Source organism: Rhyacophila brunnea, unplaced genomic scaffold (assembly GCF_057557595.1).
Source record: "Rhyacophila brunnea isolate RB1 unplaced genomic scaffold, BYU_Rbru_1.0 scaffold_9, whole genome shotgun sequence".
NCBI lineage: Eukaryota > Metazoa > Arthropoda > Insecta > Trichoptera > Rhyacophilidae > Rhyacophila > Rhyacophila brunnea.
Window position 1 is genome coordinate 44,583,346 of NW_028233361.1, and position 24,087 is coordinate 44,607,432.

A 24,087-nucleotide genomic window follows, 5' to 3' on the forward strand; every position below is an offset into this window, starting at 1 on the left:
CTGCTATGTGGTGAGATGGAAAATATCCACCCCTCTACTTCTTAATTATGGTTATACGTGAATAGTACATAATATGTAGTTCACCGTATCGAGGGGTGGAAGTAGGCTGTTGAGATCTGACATAAATATTGCAGATTAAATATTGACAGTCATACTTATTTATTTTCATTGAACTAAGACTACAAATTGCACATCGTCTAGAACCAAGCTTTAATAAATAATAGTCAAAAAATATTTTTCTACCTGTAAAATATCTAAAATTATGCTTTAGTAGCTACGTTTAATAAAAACAAATACGTATGACTGGCAAAGTTTCAACTATTCACGTTGGATCTTAACAGTCTACATCCACCCTTCGCCACCGCTGTTTGCCATATAGCATTGAGATAGCTTTGTTACTTATGTTTACTAGCAAAGTTACGGATTAAAATTATTTATTGTGGAACACGTTTAAAGGCTAATTAAACATTACCGTAATATGGAACTACATAGTATTGTGTTTTATTTTAATTAATACAATGTTTTCCACCAAAACTTGATAGTTAGTACCGTTTAAGTGCACCACATATCACAATATAATTATATAAAACACAAATTACTTATACAAGATATTTTGTTTAGGGATTTGTAACATATGTACAACTTACATGACGGTTAAATGCTCTACGAATAATGCGAACTGAAGTCAATACGTCCATATATTGCCTGTAAAACAGCTTATAGTAAACTGTCGTACAAAAATCCACATGCTGACAATTTTTCGTAATGTTTTAATTATTATAACTTGAAATTTTATCAATTATCCCTTGCCCACAAAACATAGCTTTTTTTCTACCTCCACTCAACAGTATTGATGATTTTAAATTTTGGTTTCAGTCATGACACGTTGGGGTGTATTGAACTAGTTTGAAATTCTTTGAAGCTTATTAGTAAATGATGATATCATAACAACTGTTTGATTTTTACGATGATTCAAAACATTTATAATATTGCAAAATAATTTTAATTAATATTTATATTCAACAGTATTCCTGATTAAAATAAATCACTCAAATCTAAATTTACAACTCGTTTCAAATATCCTCTGAATGGTTTGATTCATTTCTATTCCAAGCAGAAGTGTAGAGCCACATCAGATAAGCTGGCGAAACCGAACTCCTCATTTGCATTATGTGATCGGGTTTCTAATCTGGCGCCAGAATCTATGGAGCCACACATTGATTGAAACTGAATACATTACTATGGATAAGCTTACGTCTTCCAGCTAGGTTATAGTACAGGGATGGTGAATCTTTGATATCTCTCAATCTCACTATCAAGTGTTTACTTATCTGATTATTTCTTTGGTATGTTTCATCCCCGATAATTTTTACGTTGTCTCTCCAGCTGAAACATATTATCATGAATCTGCACAACAAAATTTCGTAAGCTTTAAGTTTTCTAAGCATTGTATCCAAACCTCCACACAGTATAATGGAACTAAAAATACATACCTACCAGCTTTTCCAGATAATTATTTTACCAAATCGGGATTTTTACGATGTGAAATAAAAAAACGGGTATTAGGAAAAAAGCGGGACAACTTAAAAAATGCATAATTCAATATTTCTAATGTTAACTTCTATAATGTCAATCATATGACAAAACTACAAGACTCTTTAATTATCAAAATAATAATATTAAACAATATTTTTCCCGACACTCGCCTATTTGCACTTGGCTGAAGATTATATTTCGTGAAGAGTTTCTTTCTGCTGCTTAATGTATTGGTAAAATTCAGCACATGAGTATAAATAATATCATGTTGAAATTAACAAGGAATTTCGATTTTATCAACTCAATAGAATACTGTTTCTTGTAATCTTGCATCTAACCATTTTAAATTCATCTGAGAAAATACCTTTTTGGTATAGCAATTAGGTGATGGTATGCTTAAAATAAATGAAATTAGTGTGCAAACACATGTGCATCACATACATCACATTCGTTTGTGTCTGTTAAATAATCGTAATTTTGTCCTGCACGGACAATTTATTAAATTCATCTGAGAAAATACCCGTTAGGTATAGCAATTAGATGTTGTATGCTTAAAATAAATGTTATTAGTGTGCAAACACGTGGGCATCATGCTTACATCGCGTTCTTTTGTCTTAACCTAAACGTTTTATTTGAGTTAATAATCGTGAATTTAGCTGTCGCGGAACAATCTATTTTTGCTTAAAAAGCGGAACGTTCCGCAAAAATCGGGATGTCTGACAATGCTGATATCTTCCATCTTACCATCCTCATTCTAAGTACCAAATTTAAGTGTTGGCTACATAGTTTCAATAGTACTCTGTGGTGTAAAAATCTTTTATAGAAATGTGTAAAAACTGGTTAATTTATTTCATTATCGAATTATTTGTTGCAGGGTTCTTGGATGGCTGAACTAGATATCGACACCGTTAAAGGAGGAATGACCATCAACAAAGATTTCCTCGTCGAGTTTACTGACGTCGAAGAGGTGCCGGTACTTGCTCATGAGATGAGGTAAAGTTATTTTAAATAAAAAATAGACAAAATAATATTATTCTTAAAATTTAAATTGACAATTTTTTAATTCAACAAATAATTCACATGGTTTGAGAATGTAACATTTTTCATATTTAACATTCACCTGATGGTACTTGAATCCGTATTTACTGGAATCGTGCCATTGTGCCAAATAAGTGACATAATTATAATATATAGGAAATTAATTATTATTTTTTACATCTTGAAATTCTTATCATGATGATGATGTTTATAATGATGATGAAATGCTTATCAAATTGCGTCAATTTAATGTTGACTATCTGCTTTTATGTTTTAAATCAAGGTACCAATTAAGTGCCCTAACTGTCATCTGAATATATCCATATTTTAGTTATACCTCACATGCAGTTGCTATATGTAATGAATATTTGGTTATGCTTAATTGGCAAAGTACATTGACGTGAATCTGGTGCAGGAATAGTCAACCGTCAACCAAGTCAATCAAGTCAACCAACAGTCCTTATCGCCTACTAGTAGGCGTTACAGCTTTCATGGTCGGCGGTAGGGGTTTTAAAAACATTTTCATTATGTTTTTATACAATTCCCCGTGATAATTTAAATTTCAGAAAATTTACTATCGTCCTGGCATAAGTTTAATTCAAGTGAAACTAAACGGCGCTATAGTGCGATTTGAATAGTAAATGATATACAGTTTATTAATACCTTTCCCTACCTCATATTTTGTGAAATCAGGCATTAGTGCTGTTAATGATATTATGACCACAGAAAGAAACCGCCTGAATATTTCCGAAAGATGAGACTTTCGTTTGCTTCTCACAAAAATTGAGCCAGATATCCAGTGTTTAGTTTCGCAGTATCAGCCTCAGGGATCTCATTAAAGAAATAATTAATTAAATGTAATTTCATCCGACTTCATGTTTTTATGTATGCAAAGTATAAATAAAAACAAAGATTTAACTACTGTTTTACAAAGATTTATTCTGATAAACTTAGCAAAAGTCTGACATAAAGTATTTGGTAAGCAATTATTATTATATGCTTTAGCCTGCTGTAACTCTGCTTTATAAATTTTATAAAGTAAAGTTACTTCTCTACTTAATAAATCACCATTACTGTGGAACCGGTGGGCGGTTAGAAAATTTTACTACTAACAGAGATATAAAAGTGGGCGGTTGGTATAAAAAGATTGACTACCCCTGATCTAGTGGGTACGGATTTTAAGTAACGTTTTGCATCGTATTTTTTTTTTTAATATTTTATTTAGTAGTCCGAGGTGTTACCAAATAATATAATATGTGAAAATTTTAGATACTCCAAATCGATAATAAACTATAATATAAGCCCGAGATGCGGTGAGGTACGTGTCGTTGTGATTATGCAAGCGGGCAATCAATGTATAATAAATACATACATGTCGTTGGCAAATTATATTATTTTTGTAAAATTAAAAATTATTAATATTTAAATACGGTAATAGTGATAATTAAAAAATATTTTTGAAGTTATACTTCTTTTGGCGCGTTTGGGAAAATAGATCACAGTGTATTTTTGGCGTGTGACGAAGTTGCGCGCGCCCATGTAACACGTTTGGCGTGTGACGGAAGTTGCGCGCGCCGATACAACACGTAATTTATTATTATGATTATATTCATTTCGATCGCAGGGGTACATGCGCATGCGCATAGTGTCATTTAGTTAATTGTCCAATATAACCAAATAAACAGCACGTGTTGTAAACATAACCAATATTTTGTTATAATACAACAAATTTCTCGAGACTAACATTCTACACTGTTAATTTATCTTCATAAAACTTTGGAGTGTAGGTATATTTATTTTTCATTGTAAAGATTGTGTATCAAGATTTGAGGTTATATTTATGTAAGTATCATTTATGAGTAAATTTATATATCAATAAATAAATAAATTTTGTGAATGTTGAGTTGGTAAATAATTAAAAAAATATATTAAAATTTGATTTTTTATTAATTCATCATGGGCACTTCTGAATCGATTATAACCGGTGTATGGCAAAGATGAGTTTTGGTCCAATTCAATAATTATCATGTGCTATAATATGAGACACAGATGAACCGCGTACGTTTTCATCAACCTAATCCACTGTAATATTAATAGACTCAGGTAACGGCTTATTTTGTTTTGAACACCAAAAATCGACATGTGAGAATGAGGCATTAGATTATGTAAATTATTTTACAGCTATTCTAAGAGATTTATTTGTTATCATTATAATATATTATTTATATTAAACACTTTTGTGTTGAAATCATGTTTGGCATCTCTCCCATAATGCATGCCGTTTAAACAAGAAAATATACATCTCGTATATAAAGTACCGGAAGGAAATCAAATGAAACGCGGCAGGTGATTAATTTTCAAGGTGAATTTAACGCGGGAAAAGTGCCAACGAACATAATATCCGGGCCGTCTGCGTCTCGCCGCCATTTGTCATTTCCGGCAGGCGCTTGTTTATGACGTCTCCCGCGATTGTTTATTATTTATTAATATTATTTCAGTATTTATTTGTTGATATTTTCTGCTGAGTTCTATTTGGCCAGCGCATGGGTAAATAAAAATGAACGAATGTGCTTTAGTGACTCAGCGATTTGTCGTAGCCGAAACTAAAACTATTACTTGCATTTATCTTTGAGATGAATGAGCAGACTTTTGTTTCAACAGAAAAAGATTTCCTGTATTATAATATATTAAAAATATGAAACATATTAATATCTTTAAATATCTTTTATGTATAAGTTTTATTAGTAGGTACCTAACATCGGCAAGGGGTGGAGGTAGGATGTTAAGATTCGACATAAATAATGCACACTAAACTTTGTCAGCTATAATTATACCTATTTGTTTTCATTGAACTAAGAATACAATTTGCAGATGGTGCTGGTTAGTTTATAAAATTTAATGAAACACTGCCTAACCATACCATAATAATTCAGGTATACTATGAGCGATCTGACAAAAATAATGCACACTATTTCAGTCATACTTATTTGTTTTCGTTGAGTTAGGAATACAATTATTATAGATGGTGTTAGATATTTTTTTTTTATTTCATTAAGCCCTGCCTAACCAAAACATAATCGATAAAAAAATATTTTCTATCTATGAAATATCTAAAATTATGTACGGCTTAAGAGCATACATCAGTGAAACGGCAAATAATTTTCAATAATAGATGGAACTCGTTGCCAATCGTAGAGAGGTACGTAGTCGAAATGTGAGCACGTCAATTTGTTTTGTGATGGCGTCGGAGGAATATATTCTTAAATCGTGTAAAGATGACTAAAAAACGTCACGCATGTACTCGAAAAAGAAAACATGTCAATCAATATATTATTATTATTACTAATATAACAATAAACATAACATTAAATGAACGCATGTTGAATTTTTATGAAAATTTATGTTTTATTCCGCACGCGCCGTATGCGCAATCTACGCGTCGCGTAGTCACTATCTTTTCAGACCATGCCCCAGCTGAAATATAGCATTAATTGCTTAATTTTAGATATTTTATAAATAAATGAATATTTGTTGACTATTGACTGTTGACTATGAACACCCACGATGGTCGCGCGGCTTAAACGTTGGCCTATAGCGTCGTGGATCCCAGGTTCGAATCCTGGGTCTGGCAAGTACACCCATTGTTTTTCAATTTGTGTATGAGTCAAAGTATGGACCTAATAGGTTGAGCAAGTGGCTGACATCCATTTCTCGTAAAAACAAAATCTGTTCATGGAAACCTCTTCTCTATGGAGGCTCATATGATCCTATTAGGATCGGACATGGTCGGGAACTATTATGTTGACCAACACTATCTACACATTGTAGCCCTAGTTCAATAAAACAAATATGTTTGCCTGACAAAATTTATTGTGCACTATTTATGGGGATGTTAACAGCCTACCTCCACCCTTCGCCACTGGTATCTACTTAACGTTTTGTACCTAAAGAGGGAAGTATATTATGTTGACATAGAGCAACAGTCAATAAGTTAACAATGATGATGTACGACGTACCTGAATGATAATTTTCAAAATTAATTCAAGCAATAATTAATTATTGGAGCGTGTTATGCAGGTACTCGAACAAAATCCCAATCAGTGAGTTCACAAAGTGTCCTCGAATTTGAATAAATTTGGCATTCAGCTAATCCTTTTAAATTCCCTCCTCAATACTGCCGCTTTGAGATTTCGGTCGAGCAAAGTTAATTTAATAATACAAATTCTTCTGGATCCTCTGTTGCAGAGATAAATAATGTATTGTAATTATAACTGTCTATAGATGGATGTATATTTGATGAAATTGTTCGCAGAGTTAAGCTAGGATGGAGTGCTTTTGGCCGTCTAAATAATGTCTTCAAAAGTGACCTTCCACTGTGCCTAAAACGCAAAGTGTTCAACCGGTGTGTGCTTCCTGTGATTACATATGCGTGTTAAACATGGACCCTAAGTAAAAGAGAGATCCAGAAACTTAGAGTAGCACAACGTGGTATGGAGAGGTGCATGCTGGGTATAACGCGAAAGGACAAAAAGAGGAATAATGAGTGGATAAGGAAGCAGACAAGGGTTTGTGATGTAATAGAGTTTATTAAAAGCCTTAAATGGAGATGGGTTGGACACATAGCTCGAAGAAGAGACAATCGTTGGACAAATCTAGTCATCTAGTGGTATCCAAGAAGTACAAAACGTCCGCAAGGTAGAACTAGAGGCCGCTGGATCGATGAAATGATAAAGTTCTGTGGAAGTACGTGGCAACGTAATGCACAGGACGGAGAGAAGTGGAAGCAGCTTGAAGAGGCCTTCATCTAGCAGTGGATAGATTCAGGCTGATGATGATGATTATGATATATAAAAATGTCTTTGGTTTCAAAGCACGGTCCTAATAGATATAACGAATGACTTATAATCACTAAATTTAATTGAACATACATAATTTGAAAACACTTCTGAGAAAATATAATATAACCAATAGAAAAAATCTTTTTTGAAAATAATACAAACAGCAGGAATCTAGCTTGCATCTCTCGGGATTCACGCCAACACACATTGACCTCAATGCTATAGGCATCTTACCTAATTGCGACAAATTTTAACTAATGTCTCTTACAATAATCTCTAAAGCGCTTTCTAAATTGAGTTACTATTGGCAATCGGCTTTTGTGTTTTAAATCAAAGTACGTATTAATTACTCCAAGATTTTTTGTTGTAACTTACTTGAAATTGCTAATAACCTATTTTATATTTTTTTTCGAAAATGATTTTTTCTATTGGTTATATTGGTTTTATCAGAAGTGTTTTCAAACTATATAATATTATGTTCAATAAAAAGAATGTTACATTTTTAAATTTTGTGAATTATTCATTGAAAAAAAAGTTAAGTAAACTTAATATCTTAAGATAATTTTGTCGTTGTAAACAAATCTTAAACGGATAGTACAGCAAAGAGAATTAAAAATAATACCAAAATATATTGTGTACTATAAAAGATAAAATATTTTTAAAATGTAACCGTTTTAGGCAAACCCTGCGTATCATTATGGTCTGAAGATATATTAAAATGACTTTTTGCAAGGGTTGGTAATCATTTTTTAATTTTCATCATAAAAGCTTCGAAAAAAACGATACGTAGAGGAAAACTTAAATGAATTATAATTGTTCATAACCACTTTTTAACTTTTCATAGCCAATGCTCAACGTATGGAGCAGTGATTTCCAAACAGGGTTCCGCAGAACCTTGGGGCTTCGCGAGTAATGCCAGAGGATAACTAAACTTGTGTTAAGATTTCGCATAATAGAAGTACTACCTAGAATTTGACTTTGTAGAGAAAATTGGATGAAGGAATAAAAAATTTCGAATTGAGATGAAAGCAATGAACATCACCGCCTACTATGCACCGTTCATTTTGTTTCTGTAAAATTTAAAAAATAAAAGTACCCATGTATTATTTACTTTTGAGAGTAGATTATGTTAAGATGGCGAATTTTTCGCTTGCGGTGTATATCAGAATTTAAGGCTATACCTCAGCTGAGGCATGGTCTAAAAATATCGTGACTAGGCGATGCGCGGATTGCAGGTCGCGTATGTAAATGACGCAAGCCGAACGAAATCTAATTTGTCATAAAAGTTCAACATGCGTCCTTTTTATGTTATGTTTATTATTACATTCGTAATAATAATAGTATATTCATTGACATGTTTTCTTTTTTAAGTACATGCGTAAAGATTTTTAGTCATCTTTACACGATTTAAAAATATTTTCATCCGACGCCATGACAAAACGAAACGACGTGCAGACACCTCCATTATCGCTCTCCGAGTGGCAACGCAGCCGTAATTTCGTTCCACATATAGTTGAAAATTATTTGCCGTTTCATTTATGTACGCTCTTAAATCGTTACAAACATATTCAAATGTAAAAGGTAATAAATTTAATTTTATAAAATTTTCGGTAACATTTAAGTAGGGGCAAATTGAGTCTGATTTTGAGTCACATTTGCATTAGATATATCATTACTTAGGTATTGTATTAAAGTCACTTTTACAATTTATTCAAGATTTTAATATGTTTCGTCCAGACAGGGGTTCGCAAGATTTTACAAAATACTCCAAGGGTTCCGCGAACCAAAAAATTGTTTAAAATCACTAGTTTATAAAAATATTAAATCTCACTATTTTTAGCAGTGTAGTAAAAACCGTTCATATTTTTTCACGTCTAGTATCCTGTGGATCGCTATTGGATAATTATTAATGTTGCAGAACAATTAATGAGAGCTACGCCGATGAATGAATACTGCACTCAGCTCGATTGTGGCTAAAGTGGTCGTATGAGTGTATCCATAGAATACATTGATTCTAAACATTAGAAATATGTTGTGCTTTGGTCAGATGCTGCGTCTTCCAAAGTACCAAAATCGTCAGGAAACTGGTGCATGTTTGAAAATCCATATTGATCACAATAATATGAATCAGAGTCTAAAGGGGTTATATGATAATTAATCTATCCTACACACTGTAGATTCTTACCATTATAATATAATATAATATAATCAAATAAACATACATACCATTATAATTATTAACTGTATTATGTACAATAATTGTGAAACATATATCAAATAATGATATTAAATAATATTGTACCTAACTGAATAAAGTAATCCTTTTCAAATATTCCTTAATTGGGTGAATACAATCAGACAGTTGATAATATGTTGTGTTTATCCTTTGTTAAGGACAATTAAACTGAATTATACCTACTGTCTGGTGTATGTGACATTTGGGTCTAGATATAACCTTGAGTCTAATTTTTTATAGATAATCAATCAATCTACATTATTAAAAGTCTCATATGGATGCCGAGATCAAAGTGATGTTCTTCTACGCCGTATTTTTTATAATTTACAGTATTCAGTATTATATAATATATAAACTTACCACTAGAGAATCCAATCCCGAGCCAAAATTCTGATCCCAGGATTTCGGGATTACAATTTGACAATCCCGGGATCCCGAGACTTGTCCCGGGATTGACATTTTTTCCATTGTTAATATAATTTTTTTATATTTACAAATAACATTGATAAAATCGGTCAAAAATAAATCTAGTATAATTTATACAATTTAAGACATTTATTGTTAATATTGTATACGTTCAATCTTGGAAATACACAAGTTTAACGGAGTAGATAATATTGTAATTTAAATAATAATGTAAATTTAATAGGAGATAGCTGTTTCTGATTGTAAAGACTTAATGAATGGATTAGCGAGATTTAAAATATTAAAGCAAATAATCATGGCGTATTTATGGCCTTTCCGCTTCATAAATCTAATTAGTCAGCCAAATATGAAACTGCCGTAAAACGTATGAGATCATGGTGGAATTACTTTGTTAAAAGTGCGAAGCATTGTTTTTTTCCAATCTTTCCATTTTTAATAATTTACGTGAAAAAATAAAATGAATCGGCAACCTACACATGGGTATAAATCAAACTTCATTCAAACTCAGTTTATTTCTAATGTAGTTATTTTTTACTAAAAGTATTTTTTCTGATATATTTTCGCTTTTATTTTATTTTCCATAAAAATTGATAAAAAAATCAATCCCGAAATCCCGGGATTATGTTTATCAATCCCGGGATTCATATGTATCGAAAATAGCTCGGGATCCCGGGATCCCTACTTACCACGATGATAGAACATTTATATGTATATTGGTTAAGACAAGAATTACTAAACTCAATTTAAATTCCGTAAACAATTTATAAAAAGATGTATTTTTGATTAAATTCAAAAAATAATTATAGTATTATACAGCTAGCTTATCTGTAAGCAAAAAGACCAAATTGTTTCCAATAAAGACATCCAAAGTCTACGCGACCAGCATTTCGGATGACATTTTGTAATTCAGAAAAGCTAAATTTTATTAAATTCATTTACCGATAAATATTTACGTACAGTATTCCGCGAGATTGTTTCATAAGCCGAGCTCGTGAGCAAATTTTTTCACCGAAATGAAAACAAGTTTTTTTCGGCCAAGATTTTTTTTTGTAAATCCTTTTTTTATGAAAGAAAGTTAACGGTTATTTGATAAAAAGGGAAAACTTAAAGCCTTTTATCGAGGCAAATATTGTTAAAGTTGTCGGGGCTTTTTGGTATTATTTTGGTATTTGGGCGATAATATCTGGAGAAGGGTTAGTCTGTAAAAGTTGTCGATCTATTTTTAACGCGGAAAATGGCTTATTTAGATAAATATTATCCAATAATGTATGAACACTTAGATAAAAATGTGGATAGGATAAAAAGATAAAATGTACCTATATTATTATCTATCAGTGGTAGGGTGTCAAGATTCCGCATAAATAGTGCACACTAAACTTTAACAATCATACTTATTTGTTTTCATTGAACTAAGAATAGGTACAGTTTGAAGATGGTGCCGATCAGTTTTTTAAATTAAATTAAACCCTGCCTAAGCCAAACCATAATAGTTCAGGTATGCAACGGGCGATCCGACAAAAATAGTACACACTTTTCAGTCATACTTATTTGGTTTCATTGAATTATTAAGAATACGTCATATTATTACAGATAGTGTTGATTAGTTTTTTTATAATTCATTAAGCCCTACCTACCCAAACCAAATCGATAAAGATTCTTCTATCTATAAAATATCTAAAATTATGTATGGTTCAGTGGCTTAATTTTAGATATTTTATAGATTAACGAATATTTGTTTTATTATAATCCACCATGGCTTGGATTAGGCAAGGTTTAATTGAATTTTAAAAACTAACAAACAATATCTACAGATTGTAGTCTTAGTTCAATGAAAATAAATACTATACTGTAGACTGAGAGTACTTGACGAAATTTGAATATAAATTCTAATGATTTAAGTTTTGTACTATTCTATTTGAGTCGTTTTTTGCGATCCGGGTTTCACCTTTTGGCATCTTCATGCACCAATCAATAGGACAGCGTGATTGGCGTATTCCAGGTCACACAGGTTTACTATGGGATTAAAACCAATACGTCGGTCACGTGGTATTGACTTTCATAGTATGAAGTCAAAGAAGATGATGGGGTACACAATCCTCTCTGACTCCATTCGGGGATCAATTCATTGCATGACAATGTCACCAATTCTGACACAGCATTCGCTAATGTCATGCAGGGATTTAATTATGGAGACGATCTCTGAAGGGATGTTAGTAGCGAAGGGTGGATGTAGGCTGTTAAGATCAGCCATAAATAATGCACACTAAACTGTGTCAGTAATACGTATTTGTTTTCATAGAAATAAGACTACAATTTAAAGACGGCGTTGGTTAGTTTTTAAAATTCAATTAAACCCCGCGAAGCCAAGCCATAATAAATAATAATCAAAGAATACTTGTCTTTCTATAAAATATCTCAAATAATGCAATTAAATTATACATATCTTTGGATGTATTATAGAAAGACTTAGATTTTTTATCTTCTTATTATATTTTGGTTTAGGTAAGGCCTAATGAATTTAAAAAAATGAACCAAAAATATGTGTAATAACACGTAATAACTAATTATATGTATTCTTAACGCCCCACATGCTCAGCGTACGTCAAAATGGAGCTTTTATGCTATTTTCAAAGCATAATCCTGGACATTCCTTAAACGTCGTAGATAATATATTTACATAATTTTGAAGCCTTATTATCCTTTATATTTATTTTAAACATTTGATGGCTACATAAAGTATTTTTATTACATAAAATAGTATTTTTTTAAACCTCTCGCTCTAATGTTTTAGAATATAATCATATTTCAGTACGTCCATGTGAAATGGTGTTAAGATTTTTTATATTTATTATTTTTTAAAAGCATTTACAAAACCATTAGTAAAATTTATATCGACATTATTATAGTGAAATATCTACAATAAAAATTATATTGATAATCTCTGTGATCCCAAATTTTAGAATTAGGCATTTTATTATTCAAAAAATGGGCAAGATTTACACATTTAAAGATAATTTTAAAGATATTGATTATAAGCTATGTTTTTGACCATTCAAATGTGATAAACATTCTACGAATAATGTTTGCTTTATAATAATTATTGACCTAAGAATAAGGTAGTATTTTTTTGAAATACGCCATTTCTATTGGCATTTACCAGTGGCTAAGCTACAACCTACGGCTGTGGCCATAAATTGACAAACGATAAATGAAGTAGGGAGTGAGATCATGTTAAAGCGCGTATTTTAACATGTACCAAACCATTTTTTTTTTAAACGGTTTTATGGTGAATGTGTGAATGTGTGTAGACGTACGCTGAGCATGTCCCCGCTTAATCCAACAAAAACAAGTAAGTACGAATAAAAAGTGTGGGCAATTTTGTCGTATCGCCCAAAGTATACGAAAATTATTATCGTATGGTTTAGGCAGGGTTTAATTGATTTTTGATTATTATTTATATATTATATTATTTGAATTTTAAAAATTAACCAATACCATCTGTAAATTGTAGTCTCAGTTCAATAAAAACAAATACGCATGACTGACAAAGTTTAATGTGCACTATTTGTGACGGACCTTAACAGCCTACCTCCACCCTTCGCTACTGCAGTATGCTTCCAGTATCTAACATACTTAAAACTTTCTGGAATCAAAATGTTGTAATAGGGAAGATAGTATGGTAAATTAACATTTTGGTGTATGACTGTTTAGTGGGAACACCACTGAGTAAAATGATTGTATAATAGTTGTGTAGGAATTTTATATGCAAACCTACTCAAATGAATCCCGCTGTCGTTTAGTAGGGAACTTCTTGTAAATCAAATTTAGCTGGAATTTTTCATGAGGAATGCAAAACTTGGGTTGCCATTCATACTGATATTAAATTTAATATGCTACAATATAAATATCATTTCATAAATTGACAAAATAAGCATCGAAAATATTCTTCAATTTAGTTCAAACATTTTATTTCCACGTTGGGGTCACCACTGTGATATTCTTTGATTTGGCAGAAGATATGTATTATGTAGATGAAATAATGTAGTAGTTGTATGTGATGATGGAGGAGGCAAGAATTTATTTAATGTTTTAATATCTACAAGGGTACAATCGATGCAATATAATAAACATAACGGTAATTTGATGCGAATCGAGTAAGATGTCCAATCAATTCTGACCCGCTATTTTTATTGACCGGCGCACTATGAAATAATATGTTAAAATTATCACGAAATAATATTAATTCGCAATGTTATGAAATTGTAGATCCTCTATCTCATAATATTACGAAATCACTACTGACTGATTGTACGTGAAAAATGAATATTTAATAGATAATATTATAAGATCCGGGTTACAGGAATCCGATGACAGCCAAATATGTATACACAATGGTTATATATAAATTTGACATACTTATTACATTTCGCCGTAAACTATCATACCAGAAGCAAATGGCCGTATAGCATTGAGATCAAGAATTATTACATTAAATAACACTATCATTATTATAATAAAAGATATTTAATAGGCACGACTTACTTACGACTAGGGAATCCAATCCCGACCCAAAATTCTGATCCCGGGATTTTGGGAATACAATTTGACAATCCCGGGATTGGCATTTTTTTCCATTGTTAATATAAAAATTTTATATTTACAAATAACATTGATAAAATCGGTCAAAAATAAATCTAGTATAATTTATATTATTTAAGACATTTATTGTTAATATTGTATACGTTCAATCTTGGAAATACACAAGTTTAATGGAGTAAATAATATTATAATATAAATAATAATATGAATTTGATATGAGATTGCTGTTTCTGATAGTAAAGACATAATGAATGGATTAGCGAGATTTAAAATAATCAAGCAAATCATGGCGTACTTATAGCCTTTCCGCTTCATAAATCTATATAATTAGTCAGCCAAATATGAAACTGCCGTAAAACGTATGATAGCATGGTGGAATTACTTTGTTAAAAGTGCGAAGCATTGTTTTTTTCCAATCTTTGTCATTTTTAATAATTTATGTGAAAAAATAAAATGAATCGGCAACCTACACATGGGTATAAATCAAACTTCATTCGAACTCAGTTTATTTCTTATGTGGTTATTTTTTATTAAAAGTATTGTTTCTATTATATTTTCGTTTTTATTTTATTTTCCATAAAAAATGATAAAAAAATCAATCCCGAAATCCCAGGATTATGTTTATCAATCCCGGGATTCATAGGTATCGAAAAAAGCTCGGGATCCCGGGATTGGAATCCCTACTTACGACCACCCACCAGAAATGTATATATAGTATACTAAATGATTACATAAAATTTGTTAATTATATTTCGCCGTACCACATTTCGTCGTGAGCTGCCTTACCGAAAATAGGTGGCCGTATAGCATTAAGATCAAAGATGTAGCGATGTTTGTGGAGCATTAGATTCATTTTGTTAGATTCAATAAGTGCATTAATTTGTTAGTTACGACATGATACTTACCTACCAGAATTTTATATAAATTATACGATATGGTTGTATTTCTAATTTATTTACCTACCTATTTTCTTTTGTCTTTCCCTTATATTCCAGCGGTTTTATTACGTATTCGTAAGTGTTTTATTTAGACTTGAATTTTATGTCAATACTGTACGGCCATCTTTTTTCAATAAAACTGAACCAGTGAACTGTAATACGGCCAACTGCATACGTACATATTTCTGGTCATGAAGCAATCACAATATGGTTAGTTAATAATTATTGTTTTCATAGATTTTTGTTAAGTACGTCAAATAAAAATGTGTAAGAATAAATTCTCTAAACGTAAGTAATAACACCAAAGTGGCAATGGATTGTATTTCATCCCTTGTTTCCCACAAATCCAATTACTTCTGACTTCATCGGGATTAGAAAACAGACAAGGGCGCTGACCGCGACGCCTACTGCAGAATCTTAACACCCCTTTTTTAACTTCATTCTCACCTTTAATTTTATTCAAAAAGCGTGGTGTAGAAATGGTTGAAGCCCCCTTAATTTTTTCGCCTATGAAATAAAGATAGGGGGAAGATTTTTCCATTTAACTTTTTATTTCGAAATTAAAAACGAAAGTTTCGCACAATTCTGTTTAATCCTAAAGCTTTTTAATTTTGTTTAAATATGATTATTTTTTTTTAAATACAATTCTTTATCTCAAAGTCAGCGTGTGTTTCTTATTCGATGTTGCTAAAAATAGTAAAATTTATTGCAGATGTTGTACCTAAATTATCATAATTCTTTCACAGTCAATTTTCCTATTGAGTTAAAATTTAAAACATGAAAATTTTAAATCGTGTTTTCCTGAAACTTTTCCGTGTGTGATGAAATTAATAATGTTGTATCTGAAGTACCTACCCGACAATACACGAGGTCCTTACTTACCTAATAAATCAACCATAATAATTACATTATTAGTTATTAAATTAATATCTGTTCGTGAAATTTAAAAATTTGAATTGATAGGAAATGTAATTTGAACAAACAAGTTTTCCATTTTTTTTTTAAATATATGTCAGTAAGGAGTTTTAGGGCCAAATAAGAAAAGTAAACATATTTTGACTTTTATATACCTATTATGATTATTTATATCATAATGAAGAAATGGATGCGAATAAGCATACTGAAAATTTATTACTTTTTAGGTCATAAAATGAAAAAAGTCACTAAACGTGGATCAGCGGTCAGCAACCTAAGATCAAATCAGTTGGTTTAATCACATTTTTATTTCTTTAATCATTCCACAAAAGTGTTGAGCGATTAACCAATAACCAGTCTTCGTAAAAAGTCTATCATATATTATATGAAAATTTATTCGATTATATTTTGTGACTGAGTGATAATAGTGTTTCACCCGTTTTACGCAAGACAAATATTGTTTACCTATAACATCATTATAGTCATCAACCGGGTTAGATCCTTTGTTAGATTAAAGCTACCCCTACCTTCTTTCATACCAATACCAATTCCTATTTCTTGTTGCCACATAGGAATATCCGACAAACTTTATAAGTTCGTTTAGGGCGTTCCGCTATTGTTTATTACTTTTTAGGTATCATTATATGACTGTATTTGTCCAATAGTTGTACACTCGTCAATCAGCATATACTATTTCATCAGCTTGTCGATCTCAGTAATAGTGCAATTTAAAAGATCAAAATAATAGAATTTTTATAATAATGCGAGACTAAATTTTATTATGTGACGCGAAATACATTTTTGGTGTGGTCAAGTCTCATATTTTGAATATATATGACCAGCTAAAATAATCCTCTCTAGCTTTCTTATAAATTTTCTAAAGTAATAGAACTGAATATTCCAGGAAAAACCCAGGTTCACTCGAATTACCACTGTCATATCATTAAAATATCAATCGAAACGTAAGTATTATCATCCCAATGGAGCCAAAGGAACAAGGGTGCCTTTTTCGCTAATTTGACTTAAGTGCATGGATATGGTAGAAATTGACCAAATTTTATTATGCCAAAGGCCAAAATTGCTCTTAGTTCTATAAATGGGTCAAATAATGACATTACTTTTTACGAAACTGTATAAATACTGAATACAAATTAGCCAAAAGCACTAAAGTGACACATTCGTGTAAAAAAATTAACGATGTTACTAATTAATTATTGTCGATGTGTCAAAAACAATTGACAAAGCCCCAAATAAGTAATATTATTATAAAAATCTAAATTATAAGACTGATAATAATCCTAGGATAAGGTAATGCATTCTCAAAAATGCTTAAGCTTGATTATCTAAGAAGTGCATACTTTGGTGACTTTGTCATGATTGGCGTGCTATCATTTTCTTTGCATTAAGCCGGCTACACACGCTTGTGTATACTTGCGCAATATACCTGTACAAATATGTATATTGTACAAGCAGTAGCTCAAGTAAACATGAACGTCTGTACGATAATATTGCGCAAATCGTTTAACTGAACAAGCGACATGAAAATTTCTATATAGTAAGCATACTTGTGCATGCATAACTGAACGTGTGGAGCAAAGACTTGTGTTTGAACCAGTTGCGTATTTTTCGTTACGTTTTTGACGACATTAAGTATAAGCTGACACCGCTTATTATACTGTGTGAACGCTATTAAACTTGTTAAAAAATGCGCAAGTATATTGCTGGCTTTACAAATAATAATAAAAATAAAAGGTTGACTTAAATCTGAGAATAATTGTAAAATAATATGTTTGGAAGTAGTTTTTTCACTTGTGATTTATTTTACCAGTTTTGAGGCTTTTCTTTTGAAGATTGTTAGAACTTTAAGAAATTATCATGACATATTATTATGTTGTTATGGAATATTCTCACAATATGTTAAAATAAGACGTTATTTGTTATTTCTTAATCTTAAAATAACTTGTCATGTTTCTTTGAAGGATCGTATTACATTGAAAGATTTCACCTAATAAAACTGAGCTCGAAGATTATAATATATGTATATCATGGGGAAATTAGCCAAACGTAATACCGGGAAAATAATTAGACTAACGAGTCTCAAATTCAAAGAATATAAAATAAACATAATGTTGAGAATAATAAAAGACTTTTCAAAATATTTCCAAACGAGTGGATACGATATTTTTTAATTTAGTAACTTAATGTCAAATTCATTGCAAGAATTATTAAAAAAATAAAGGATATTGACTATTTACAAAATAATACTAGTTATGGAATTTGTATTATTTCAGCAAAATTACACATCAATAAATTTTTTTGTATACGTATAAAATTTTATTTTTAATTAAAAATTGCTTTTATTGCCTTATACATTTATCTATAATTATCAATAACTTATGAGAGAATGTTATTTATATATGTAGGATAGAGCTGAATAGAGAGATGGCGTATTAAATAGGTTATGGGGACAAAAAACATACCGGAAATTAAAATTTCGAAAATAAATTGAAGATAAATTTTAAAGGAATAGTTTATTATTGACGAGAACTGATAGAATTCGAATACCTAGGACTAGAAGACCGGGTCTCGCATCTGAACTCATCTCCACTGCAACACGTCAAAAATGTCGATGTGATTTTGTTAATATTCACATAACACATGTAACCTAATGTACCAGCTCACACTGATCGAATGCGATATTTTAGTTCGATAAAAGCAGCTGGTATCACAAACAAAAAAGTTTACTCGCATGGGGTGCAGTTATTATTCCAAAATATCACACTGGCATAATATTTGCAGAAGTAGCTTTTTCATTCGTTTCTGTGCCGTCCGGTATAATTGCAACATTTCGCCCAATTTTGATTTATGAATATATCCATCCAGTAGCGGCTAGTCCATATGCACTGCGGGAGTGCAGTACCCCCAAGCAAATTGAGAAAAATGCAATATTGTAATATACATAAAGTTATGTATATTATATGAAGATATCAACATTATTGAAGCATTTCAAGCTCCCCCGCGCACCGATACATCCAATAATTATTATACACTGAGATAATAATATCATATAGTTACGCATCGCATGATTTTATGCAGTACCATTTTTGATGGAATATGCTTGAATGGGCAAAGGAGGGACACGGGTAGTGGGGCTCACAGCTAGGATCTTAGTCTGGTACTGCCACTCTGGCAGTATTTCGTGTTGCGTGCGGGTACAGCGGCCTTGAGCGCGACAGCTGTCAAGAGCAACTAAAATATGAAAGACCTTTTTTCAAGGAAAAAAAACAGAAGAATCAATTTTATAATGAAAGAAAAACACATATAATGTTTAATTTTAATAATTTTGATGTTAATTGTTTTTTCGACCATGTTCTATCCTCATAGGATCATTTATATTATGGGCCTCCACAGAGTAGAGGTTTGTAATAACAGATTTTGTTTTTTACGAGAAATGGATGTCAGTCACTTGCTCAACCTATTAGGTCCATACTCTGACTCACACACAAATTGAAAAACAATATGTGTACTTGCCAGAGCCAGGATTCGAATCTGAGACCTACGGCGTGATAGTCCAACGCTTAAGCCGCGCGGCCTTTTTTTTTTTTTTTTTGAATCAACTGCAGCACCCCCAGATATAATATCCATGAGCACATAGTGACGCACAGTACATATTATCACATGATTTTAGAACTAGCGTACCGCGAATATCATGATTTCAAGATAATGGTACTGTTTTGAAAAAAAGGATTAAATCCGAAATTCTGATTGCATCGTTTCTTGTAAAATGGCCGTAAATTTCTGGTTGAAGTATTTCATTTCAATTATCATAAATCTCGTCAAACGGCAAACAAAGGAATTTGAGTACAAAAGAGACGTATGTACATACGAGGTACTCTAAACACAAGGCAGACGTATGTACTCGGGGGGCGGTTCCTGGTTAAGTAAAGTAATATTTATTCAAATTATTATACGGGGTAGGTACTCCATGTTGGCGAATTATTATTGTTTCCCGCATCAGTTAATTAAATTGAAGTCTGTGTGGAATTAGGGAAAAGGCTTTGTTACGCGTCAAATAATAATATATAATGGCTGATGAAGACTTAGATACCTGTTCTATATATTTTGATTGCGTGATTAAAGTTATTTAATCAGATATTATATCTATCATGGTATCTTCTTCTTCTTCTTCTTCTTCAAGTCGAGTGTTCAATGGCTATAAACAGTAGCGGCACAGAGGGCATTACCCTTGAGGGTAAATTCAAAATCAAAGTAATGGAATGTGACGCTCTGTTTGCAATGTGCATTTATAATACTATTTATGACAGGCAAATGAAATCTGACGATTATAGTGATATTTATTAATTATTTTTTTAATAATGCTATCGATTTTTTATTTAAATAATAACATTGTAATTAGATGTAATATTGATGATTCGAGGAATAGCCGAAATATTAAGATAGTGAATCGCATATTAAGGCCTTGTCCAGATGGCTCGATTTTCGACTTTCGCGTAATAAGTCGCGCGTTCTCCAGGTACAAGTGACCTAATTGAGCCGTCCACTTGGACTCGCGAAGTGTAATGCCGGGTCCATACTGGCAACATGTCGCGCGATAACCTCGTTAAATTTTACGATAATTATCATATTTATCGTAAAATTTAACGAGGTTGTCGCGCGACATGTTGCCAGTGTGGACCCGGCATAAGTCTCGCGCGACAAGCGCAAGCGACCGAGAGACTCTCGACAACGCGACGTGTATAGCCATTCCAAAATAAACAACGACCGCCTTGCGCTCGAAGCGAGAGTTTGTATGGCTAGCAAGTTATCACCACATACAAAATCTCAAAGGAACCGTGTATCACAATTGAGTTGTCGGGCTTTCTTCTTACACTGACGTTTGTATTTTTATGCCAATATAATGTTAAATGAAAAATAACAACCGACCAACATTTAACACTGTTATCCAAGCTATGTGGATAACAGGCACCGCTAGCTCAGGGTACTGGGTTTCCACACTATCTCTCTGATGAATTCCAATCCTGTTACGGAAAGGACCATCGAAATCAATTGGTATTCGATGGATAATGTTTACCATACCGCTGCAGGAGTCAATTGCGAGCACTGAAAACTTGACTCTATTGGACGCCAAAGCGTTTTCTATGAAAGAAAAGAACATAAAAGAACATAATGTTATGGGATACAATTAAATTAAATGAAACACCGTGATAGTTTAACCTCACTGTATTTAAAGAAAATGTAATTAAAAGTCAATGGTACAAAAATGGCGACATGAGGCCATAGAAAAATCACCACCGTTCACAAACGACGATGTTATAATACATAAATATTTACGTTATACAAAAGACACAATATTAGCGTCTGCAAATTAAAATATTAACACAATAAGTTTTCAGCAACTAACCCAATTTAAACCAAAATATCCACATGTGAGTGAGGTTATAATTAAAACAAAAACTTAAAATTAATTAATACTAAAAAATGAAATTGAAATGTATTTACAGCCGCTTGGAAATTGCCAAGCGGAAATCGCTCCTCCCAACGTCCTCTCGTTCCCAAGGGTCAACCAGAAAAGGAAGGAGATCCAAACAAAATTCGATCGCCTGACATCGATCCCCCCACCACTCATCCAACCCGGAAGCTTGAAGTGCCAACCGCAGGATTTTAGTGTTGCCCGCGAGAGAAAAACCTCTCCACTAATTATGATTGTTAATTAGCCCGTTGGTGACGTCTGCAACGTCACAATAAAAATGAATTATGTCACTTAGCTTGTGAACTGTTACATGAAACGCGCTATATGGGCGCGGTACATTTCTTGGTACTCGAGCGTAAGGCGCGGTGGAACAAACGCCGTCTGTACATGGTCTAACTGAAATATTTGCAGTTTATTAGACCTTGTAACCTAAGTGGCATTACAGTAACGGGGATGCTAATACTGGCTCTCTTATATAAATAGTATTGGAATTAGTTGATACCCTCCCATAGGTATGACTGTCCAAGTATGTTCTATTTATTTTGATTACTCGTCACCATTAACGTATGCAGTTATATAAACTAGATTTTGGTAAGTAATGATACCTAATTATATTATGTACTAATAAGTATCCTCCCTTAGTGATATTGCAATACTCGTTTAAAGCTTCCATAAAAGGGTTTATATAAATAGCTTACACTTTTCCGAAGCTTCACACGTTTTACTTTTATTAGGTTGAGAAGATGCCTAAGTGCCAATTTCCGAACACGATTTTTCTACAGCCCGTGTGCTAAGTGTCTCATTATTCATGCTATAGGCATTCAAAACATCAATTCCTCTTAGAATAAAGACGTCAAAAGAAACTTCGTAATATTTTAATCACTTTTTCATTTCAGTCACTCAATAACTTCTGCGAATTTTGCTGTTATATGATTCTCTCAATTCTTCGCTGTGGTAAAGAGAATGAAGAATAAATAAGAAAATATTTCAGAAAGCTTTTAGACCTTTGAGATGTAGATGTGCAATCATGGCCCCCACATCCTGAAGTGGGCTCCCAGTGCCGTTAAGTGTCAAGTGACAGTGCCCAAATAATGGTGTTCGAAGTCAAATAAAATTCTACAGAACAGATAATAAATAGAATACCGATAGGATAGGCTTTATTCAATACGCCGCATGTTTATGCAGGGTTTTTGAATGTGTAAGTGTCCTACGAAAATAAAGCACGCATTATGCACGTGCAATGGTGTGTGTAATACACCAATATTAAATGAGCATAAATGCATAAACTGAGAGCAATTTTCAGTATTCGACGTACAACGTATTCTTGACACGTGTGTAAGCTTAACCCGGATTCTTCCTTACTCGAGTCGGTTACCTGCTATCGCCTTACCCGTTAAGTGTTTCAGTTCCCACTATTTCTGAGTTCCCTGTAAAATTCATTATATATTTTAGCGTTTTCAATTTCACATCGAATTATGGAGTTGTGAATAATACGCAGAAGCAATCTAACAAAAAAATCAGTTTCCTTCTATGTGTCTTCGTTTTCTAATAATAAATTTTCAAAAAGTTTAAAAGCCTGTTATCTCATGATTTTACTTTTGTTGGTTAGTGAGTTCTTCTTTGAGGGCGACGATATATTATATTTTGAAAAGGCAATAACTTCAAGTATAAGTGCCACAGGCAACTTTTACTGTTAGAGCAAATTTAAGATGTGTGTTTATCTCATTTATCTGGTCGACCCGCCACGCCGGGCCCCTAGGTTAGAGCCCTGTCAGCCTCCTTGCAGGGATCATGTGTACAATACAAACTAATATACCCTTCCAAACCAAACCACCTCGCACCGTATCTAATCTTAATCAAGGGTATCACGAGGCCCTTGCGTTTGAATGTGAAACATCACCAGTTTTTCATGTCTGGGACAGTCTCGGAAACAGTTAACAAAAACTGAGGTCACACTTGAGTGTGTAGGTACTTTGAATAAGTTTACATGACTTTACTTTTCGCCTTATATTATATTGACATCTACGTCGTGGCGCTTTATGTGATGACAGTATTAGGGATTGCAATACC

General features: G+C 32.3%; 1 protein-coding gene across 2 annotated transcripts in view; it reads left to right on the forward strand.

Annotated features, from left to right (window-relative positions):
* Nucleotides 1–24,087, forward strand: part of LOC147063706 (methanethiol oxidase) — a 586,211-nt gene that overhangs the window by 556,630 nt on the left and 5,494 nt on the right. For both annotated transcript variants that reach the window (XM_085959858.1, XM_085959859.1), the window contains exon 11: nucleotides 2,411–2,529. In XM_085959858.1, coding sequence (XP_085815984.1) covers nucleotides 2,411–2,529 — 119 coding nt within the window. The remainder of the gene's footprint in view (nucleotides 1–2,410; nucleotides 2,530–24,087) is intronic.